The sequence below is a fragment of the Lissotriton helveticus genome, chromosome 3_1, assembly GCF_964261635.1.
Source record: "Lissotriton helveticus chromosome 3_1, aLisHel1.1, whole genome shotgun sequence".
Taxonomy (NCBI): Eukaryota; Metazoa; Chordata; class Amphibia; order Caudata; family Salamandridae; genus Lissotriton; species Lissotriton helveticus.
Window position 1 is genome coordinate 1,752,118,324 of NC_136061.1, and position 8,871 is coordinate 1,752,127,194.

Here is an 8,871-nt window from a genome sequence, read left to right on the forward strand (position 1 = left end):
TCCTTACACAGGTGCCTCGGAAGACTAATAAAAAATAAAATGGAGCAATGTATTCTGTTTTGGTCCGGCAGCGCAGGGGAAGTTTGGCTGCATGCTCCCAGCAAGAGGAGACAGGACGGGGAGAAGGGCAGGGGGCTCAGGGTGGAGGTTCTGCCATAGATTATGTTAAGTACATGTAGCTTTGTAAAAGAATATATATATATGTATACCTCCTCCACCTGTCTGCCCACTCCCATTTCAGCCTGTAAGTAGTTGTCAAGATGACTAGACTCTGGGACAATACAAGTTTAAGTGATTTATAGGGAAAAGTAAAGAATAGGTCAAGACATCTAATAGTTCTCCAAAATGTGAATAATGGTTTTGCCAGTGGCCAAATGCATGTAGGTTTTGCTTCTTGATATTAGCTTGCACCTTTTGTAAATGGACTTGTTAAGAGAAGAGGAGCTTTATTATTGGATTAATTTTATTAGTACTCACACAACCTTAAGACCACTTGCAAATGCACAGCCTCAGTTTCATATGCAGATAAAAAGCATGCAATAGAGTTGTTAATGACTGCTTGTAAGTAGATATACATGCCACCACAACCCACAACCCTCACTTCCCCTTACTCCACACACACACACGTTTTCAAGATCACAAACTCCAAAACGCATCAATCACAACAAACTAAATACACAGTTAACTTATTTCTTTCATTCAAGACCTGGGCTGAGGTGAAATTTCTTACCCTGTCACTTGCCTCGTTTTAGGTTCGTGTTCTTCAAGGACAACGCCGATTCCAATTGAAAGTCGTGACAGTGCATTAGAGGTGAGGCCTCTTACCTTCTCTATGCAAAGATGCAGTAGCCTGGGCTGTCTTATATCAACAAGACTATGTTTGCGCTTGGAAGTATCAAGTGTGAAAGCAAGGTGAAGCTCTGGATATGAGTTCAACTGAGCAACTGTGAGTGTTGCCAGTCGCTTGGCACCTGCTTCCAGTTTAATATGTGTGGTCTAATTACCGAGTAGCCAATCGCAGGCTATTCAGGATGTTCACTAAAAGGTATGCACACTTACAGATGTGGGGTGGTATGTTAATTCAATGCTATGAGAATACTGACAGTCAATAAAATGAACTTCATGCCAGCAGGCTTACACTGGCAGCTAAGTCAGGTGTGCTGGATTGCCTGTTCAATAAGCATTGCCAAGCATTGGTATCTTAATCACTAGAATTTCTAACTTGGGCAGCACTCCCTCCCTGTTAGGGTATTCCTGACTCTTGGAGGCAGTGCTGATCCCATATGGGGGTCCACTTGAACCCCAAGTCTTTAGTTATTGGACATCTTGGTGAGATGTGCCCTAAATCCATGATAACAGAAACCGTGGGGCAATTCAACTTAGATAAATGGCCACAGGTCACCGGTTATAGAGAACAAACTCCATTTTGAATTCCCTATTTTCTTTTTGCAGGATGATTCTGCCAGCCCCCCTGTCAGTGAGTTTGTGAGTGATGCCTATATCCTATCATCCCTAAGCAGCGAGGACATCTCCCAGGGCATGGAGCAGCTGGGTATGGGCAGGCTGGACGATGCTGCCTTTTCGGAGGACGGTGGGTATCCGAGAAGGGGTATAGAGTACCATAGGGTGCAATTGCAGAGCCTTGATTGATTTATAAAGACCAAACATAGACTTGGTGTAAGCAGTGCAAAGTAAGTGGGCTGGTAAAGGTGGCTACATGGAGCAACAACTCCACCAGGGCCTGAAGGGGTGGAAAAATATCCGGTAGCTACAACTCGCTAGTGCTTCCTATGGGCATTGCCTCGACAGGAAGTGACCTTACTATGGAGACGGTGGTAGCAGGAATACTGACCATGCCAGACTTGAAAGTGTCTTCTGTTAAAAGCCAACAAGAATTTTGTAGGAGGAGGATGCACGCTTGGCCTGCACCTGGCCTTCTCTCTTCTTTATGCAAGTTAATCTTAATTCAGTATTGAACAGCCACAGTTTTACTTGAAGGCTGTGAGGGTAATATCGGGCCCATGCACTATCGTATTACCTTGTTGGGTCGCTACGAATTTTTGGTGAGTCGTGAAAGTAGAACCAATACATAAAGATGCCTTTAAATTCTGTATTTTTCTTTTAACATTTGCTGCTCTTGAAAGACATAGGTCAAATGTCAGGCTATGTCTTCTGACAAATTGCTCCTTATTTTTTTAACATGGAGATTGGCACTTAAAAATTCTTCTCACTTTGCAGTCAGAGAAAGAAAAGTAAAGTGAATTATACGCTGTAGGATGTCAGTTTAGAAACGCCTAACATAATCTAAATGAAACATACACATTCAGTAGTTAGGAAAACAAAAAGAAATTAAGCATATGTTTGTGCAATTCTGAAGTCTAATGGAAACCAAGATTTCAATAGGATAAAAAAAAATCAATATACTTTACTTGGTGCACAAATGATAAATGGCCACTGAATCCCGATTTCCACACATTATCATTTGAATGCAGTATATTTGGTGTAAACTTAGTGCCCATTTCAATGGAAAATGTGCTGTTTGTAAATGACAGTGCGTTACCACATGATGCTTTAGTTACAAAAAAAATCTCCCGGCATATATCTGTTAATGCTAGGAGGATCACAAAAGTTTGTTGTTCTAAAACGTGGGTCGTGGTTCTAAAAAGTTTGGAAAGGACTGACCTAGTACTCAAAAGCAAGAACCAAACAAAAAAAAATCCATGTAGCTCTGCTGGGCAAAGAAGCTTAGAAAAATCACCAGAGAAAGTGTGTTCCTTGGTAGTGTAAGGCTACGTTCTGACAGTAAGGAGGGTCAATGATTGATTTATTAAAAAAACAAAATTGGGCAAAAGGAGCAAGGGATGCTTTGCTCGATGAAGCAAAATAAAGCTTGGAGACGTTGGATTAAAATGGGGAAGGAGGCAGTGACACTTCAATCATAGAAAAGAAAATGGTTTTAAAAGAAAAATTGCCCCCAACCTTGATTAGGAGTGATCATCCGATTTAAAATCCCACTGAGGGGTTGCCAAATATTTGTTATTATAATATCTTAGAGCCAAGCAAGAGGTTATCCCTGTGACACTTATTGTTTATGTTGCTGATCGCACATAAAGGAGACGGATAACCTAACATCTGTGACTCCCTTTCATATTAGGCCCTGAGCTTACTGGTTCAGCTTAGTGTAGTGAAGACACGGCTACTAAACCAGAGTGTTTATATCTGTCCAGGTTGCAGAGGGTCCACACCTGGTCGGTCACATTGTAGGTAAGAAAACAATCTCTGGCGATACGTCGGCAACGCAGACACAAAATATACCCAACTCTGTTTTTGGGTGATTGTCACGGGTAAGCTTCATGTGACAGTGGCCCAGTCTCCTAGAATCTTCGCTGCTGACACCAGAGTGAGAGTGAGGGATGCAGCACCTGACTATTACTCCTAGTGGTGCAGCATGTTAATCAAAGATCTGTACTTAGCAAATGTACATATGTGAATAGACCTATCACGAGACAGAGGGAAAGAAATGGGAGTGGGGGCTAGTGAAGGAGGTGGTTTAGGGGGTAATGATCTTGAAGGCGCAGGGTGTAGAGCAAAATAGTCATTGGATGGGAAGATGTTTCAAACTGTGTATCCACTAATGGAAAAAGAATAGGGGGTGGGGCACCTGCAAGCATTTGCAATGTAAGACAAAGCAAGTGAGCATGAGCATTGCTTTCAACAAGGCTGGAGAAGTTAGCAGGTACACGGATCCTGAGTACATGTATGAACAGCCATACAAAGCCGACCTGTAGCTGAAAAACAAAAGGTGACCACTGAGAGACTAACTCTACAGGGAGCTATGGACAACAATTAGGGTGCTGAAAAAGGGGGAGGATTGGAGCGCTACTAGCATGAAGTGGTAACGGAGAACCAGTGAGGTGCTTTTAACAGGAGGATAGAGGATGGTTTGGTGACTGGGAAGGAGAGACAGAGAGATAATTGTGTGAATAGTATGGAGCTAAAATCTAAAAGTTCTGCAGAAAGCATATGACGTTGAAATCGAAAGCAACAGTGAACAGTGGCTGCAGGCAGGGGGTGAGGTCCTGTTGCTCCTCTGCAAGTGCTTAAAAGGGTGCATATTAGGCCTTGCATGTTTAAAGATCCTATTGCTTGCAAAATATCTAGCATGTAAAGGGATTTTGCCCTTGCACTTGCTGGGAACTACAATATTAGTTCTGCTGGAGCCATATTTCCTGAGAGGTGACTCATTGACCTGATTGCGCACTGCTGACTTCTATTATGAGTTGTCGTTTAGGAGTTCAAATATTGACAATGCCAAGGGAACATTTAGTTCTCTAGATTAAATTGGTAATGGGAACAACTATTAAATGCAGAACTTTAAATGGGCAATGTTTAGTGTTAAATGTTATATAAAATCAAACTGTTATGCTTTGACAGGTGTAGAGTAGCCCTGTTGGCCATCCCCTGGCATGCAGGGTTCAGTGGCTCTATTTTCAGGTACTATATGTGAGCATTGTGCTCTGTGTGTTTAAGAAGGGGGTCCTGCAGTCCATGACGCTGGCTCCTTCAGTCGTGAGAGGAGGGCTGCTGTCACCAGAGTAAGCAAACGCACAAACAAAATCGTGCAGGGCCTATGGTGGGTTTGTGTTTTCTTGCACTAGGAGTGAAATCCTTTTTTCTCATTTTGATGTCTGTCTACAGAGGATTTGCCTGAGTGGGAGAAGGAACTGCAACGGGAACTCCAGGAGTTTGGGACCCTGGAGGACGGCGGGAAGGTGAACGAAGCCTGGGAGAAGGAGATCGAGGATATGCTCCAAGAGAAGCTCTGACCAAGTAGCCTCCACTGTGGTACCTGGCATCTCGAGCGTAGGACTGGGCCAGCCAGCCTGAGCTATACCTGTATCCAGTGGCACATACTTGTTGATGGAGGCCAGCTTGCTCTGCATGACACCTTGTACCTCCTTTCCTACAACTCGCTTGTCACAAAACTGCACAAAGGGCCCCAGACTTTCAGGCAATGAACCGGTGGCACAAACCACTATGGAGGGGCATGATTTGTGATCAATTAAATTCCATGCGATTGGTGGCTGAGGAATTTATCTAACACGGTTTCCTATGCATGACATTTTCCAACCTATTTTTGGTGTAGGGAGGAGTTTGTGTCCATTCTCGGAGACATAGGTTTCCCTCTGACTGGTAGGTGTGCTCTGCGAGCAAGTTTGTAGTGATTGATCATTGTGGTTGGGAATTTGAAGCTGTCCGCTTTTGGTGATCAGCTGTCCTGGTCCCACTCGACTTTATAGTTCATTTCATCTTCCTGCATTATTAGGACATACAGCAGCTGCACTCTATAGGTGACTGGAAGATTTTTGGCCCTACGCTACTGCTAGGTATCACGGCTAGGTATCACTGCATCTCTGTCCCATCCTTTGGCCAGCCACTGGATGCCGGTACTTCCTTGTCTGCCTACTTTTCCCAGAATCTTGGTTAGTGTTGCATACTGACTGTCCACTTTGTATTAGTACCACACTGATATACATTAGCTTGGAATCTTTAGCAGAAACACGTTGCAGCAACCCCTCTTTGGCTGAAAGGCAATTTGTCAGCTGTTGGTCATCTATGCCAGACAGCTATCCAACCCATTGCCTGGTAGCCTCTTGAGGTTGATATAGGTGGTGTTCTTCCGAACCGTAGGAGCATCTACTGATAGGAGGAGGGAGATGGGCAGTTATACCTGCAATCGTCGACATTATGACCTAAATTACGTACCAGAGTGTCGGTGAAACATGCACTGCCTGGGGCAGTGGCACCTCTATGTCCATATAGAAGATCAATAATTTGTATTTTGAATAATGCATTTTACCAGTTGAAACATTCAGGGCATTGAAAGATGCTGTAAGGATCACAAGTTGATTCATACAGCTATGTGCACTTGTGCATTCAAACACTTGGTAGAAAATATGGTTTTGTATGGGATGACCATGAAGAAAATATGGTTTTGTATGGGATGACCATGAAGAACAAGGAGTTGGAAACGAGAAATTATTGAGGTTAAAAAATGTACTTACTGAAACCACTTTCAATGTGCAGCTTGAAGCTTCTTCACAGCAGATTGAAATATTTCCGAAAATCCACATGATACCAAATTGATCCATTACAATCCATATATAACTGGTCAACGCTTATTTCCACCTAGGATTATTTTATTTTAGAAACAGACTTTTTGCCTCTTATCTTTCTCCCAATGAGTGTTGGAGGACCTACGTAGAAGCCAGCGTGCTATATGAAAGATTTTCGGATTGTGGTGTAAATCACCTCCTGTGCACTCTCCTGACATGTAGTGTTCATCTGATCGTTTGAGGATTACTCCTGTACATTTTGTGTTATTGTCATATAACCTATGGTATCAGTCCCGGGACTGCATGAAATTTGAACAGTGAAGTGTGGGGGGCAGCAAGGTGTGTGCTTTTTGTTTAATCTGACCAGAGCCACCGAAGGCTCAGAACTCTTGTATCTCGGGACATCACTCATGACCTCCAATATGGTGCTTGTCTTGATGGTGGCAAGCAGGTGAGAACCACCTGCTTTATGACTTGAAATGCAAATAGTTGAAAGGAAATGACAACTATGGTCTACTTTAACAAAATAAACTGTTCTAGATCGCTTTAGATCTTTTCTATCAATGGCATTTTTTGGCACAAGCATTCTACAACTCGACCAAATGAAGACCTTGTTGCTTGTCCTATGTACAGCAATCACCAGTGCCCCTGCATGCTTACCAGCATGACTTTTCTCATAGTAATCTTAATTTCAGAGTCTGGTTTATCATGAACCGAGAGCTGTACAAGCACACATCGAGGTAACAAGGGTGGGGTGGGTGTTAGCTGGTAGAATAGTGCCACGGTCCATAGGACAGTGATGTCCATGATCTGTGACCATTGTAATTCTTGCATCTGGAATATGAGTTTTTAGGGTTTTTATTTTTAAGGAGATACACTCTGGAAGTTGGAGTTCCACATTATTGAGGTACATGCATACAATTATTGAGTTGCTGTATGTTACGGCAAAGTCTGAAATTGTTGCTTTAAGTGGCCATTTTTAAGAGTAAGAAAATCAGTAAAAACATAAAAGCCCAAACTGAAAGTTTCCTGGCCTTTTATCCTTCATTGTTGGTCATATGCAGGTTGTGTGTACCAGCATTGCGACTCAGGACCCTCGAGCTCTTACAATGCATGTCTGAGGAAATTAAACTGTTAGTCACATCAGTTTCCTTACTTCGGTCTTTCTTGGCTGAAGTCATTTATGCAGCCTGTGCTATGTACCTGCCCACCAGCTACAACACTCCATAGTTCCATGAAGATGTGCTCTTTTTCTCTTGTAAACCCCTCTATTTGCCTCTCTTGTCTGTTACAGAATGAAACGCTATGCATACTGCTGTCATGTAGTTTTGGGTGTACAAAGTTGAAATATTTTGCACATGCTGTTGCCATCTAGTATTAGCTCCTCAAATTTTTTTTCATATTCATGTTACCCAGTGTTGCGTCCAGACAACCACAGTTTTGTTTAAAGTCTGTTCAGCTTCGCCACTCTGAAGCCCATGGTGCATAGAGACACAACTGTACATAAACACAGTTAATCCATCCTGGATCATTGTGCACTTGTCTACTCCATACTTTCACCAGGCTGTCTAGAATCAAAGCAGCCCTTACCCTTCTAGTTAGAATGAGAGGTAGATCAAACTCCAAGCACAAAGGCTGTTGTACAGGGTGAACTCAGCCTATGTAGGGAGGCATTTTCATCCCACAAACAACCATGATAATTGGCAACAAAAATTCACTAAGGCAGACTGTAAGTGGCGAATCACTTCACCTTGTGAGTGCAAGACAGACACTGGGTGTTTCATATCCCTGTCCCTCCATTTCTCAGTATTACTGTTGCTTTGTCGAACATGTTAAAATGTAGCACAAGAGCCTACCGAGGATCCTGTAATATTTTAATACTGTATTGTACTGTATGTAAGATGTTTGCTTCTCTGTACTGTCATTTTTTTCTACATGAAAATAAAAATCAAGTGTACAGATTTTATCATGACTGCTTACTCTGGTAACTGAATAAGTAGGGATGTGGTCTGGGGACAAAGGAGTGGCATTTTTATTCCAGCTACCAACCCTGCTCCTAATTTCCTGCATTAAGGGGCTACTACGCGGACAGTGTGATGTCAGTCTTACGTTCCAGCAGTAACTGTCAGTCCTAGCAGAGTATACCTACAGGCTGAGCAAGTTGCATCTAGCCCCTGGTGTGCTTTTGCCTGTAACCAACAAAAAAAAATATTGTTGTAATGGACCTTTACCCACTTCAATCTACTAAATTTACAAGGGCCAATCTACTAGGAGACCATCACCTGGCCTGGTACCTGATACACGAAGTAAATTGTAGAAACCTACACGTGCCTCTGCCTGATTCTTGTATCACTTGGTAACCTGGATTACTACTGTGGAGACTTGTTAAAAGAAGAAGCGTGTGCAAGAAGAGAAAATAATAAATTGCCAAAAGAAAATATGAAAATCTGTGTGCTATAAACATGAGTGCTGGTAATGTCCGCTTACCTTGATGGGAGTTTGCCAGTGAGGAGTGCATGGATAAAGCATCTGAGATGGAGTTAAACAATCAAGTTAAAAGATCTGAGGTTGTAAAAGCCTTGATTCAACTCATCCTTATGCAGTGATAATGGGGTACTCGGCCACCAAGTCCTTATGGTGAAGTGAAATGCTCTGCAAGCAGGATGAGGCGTTGGTGATGTCTCTCATCTCACACCTGCCAGCTGTTATCTTTGATTTTTTTTAATTGAATTCTGCTGTAACTTATAGGGTGAGT

At 42.6% G+C, this 8,871-nt stretch overlaps 1 protein-coding gene across 1 annotated transcript in view; it reads left to right on the forward strand.

Moving 5' to 3' along the window:
* The window catches only part of LOC144823752 (synapse-associated protein 1-like), a 54,140-nt gene extending 46,060 nt beyond the window's left edge, over nt 1-8,080 (forward strand). Inside the window, exons 7-9 of the mRNA XM_078682556.1 lie at nt 753-811; nt 1,453-1,591; nt 4,699-8,080. Coding sequence (XP_078538682.1) covers nt 753-811; nt 1,453-1,591; nt 4,699-4,826 — 326 coding nt within the window. The 3' untranslated portion in view covers nt 4,827-8,080. The remainder of the gene's footprint in view (nt 1-752; nt 812-1,452; nt 1,592-4,698) is intronic.
* Nucleotides 8,081-8,871: the final 791 nt, after the last annotated feature.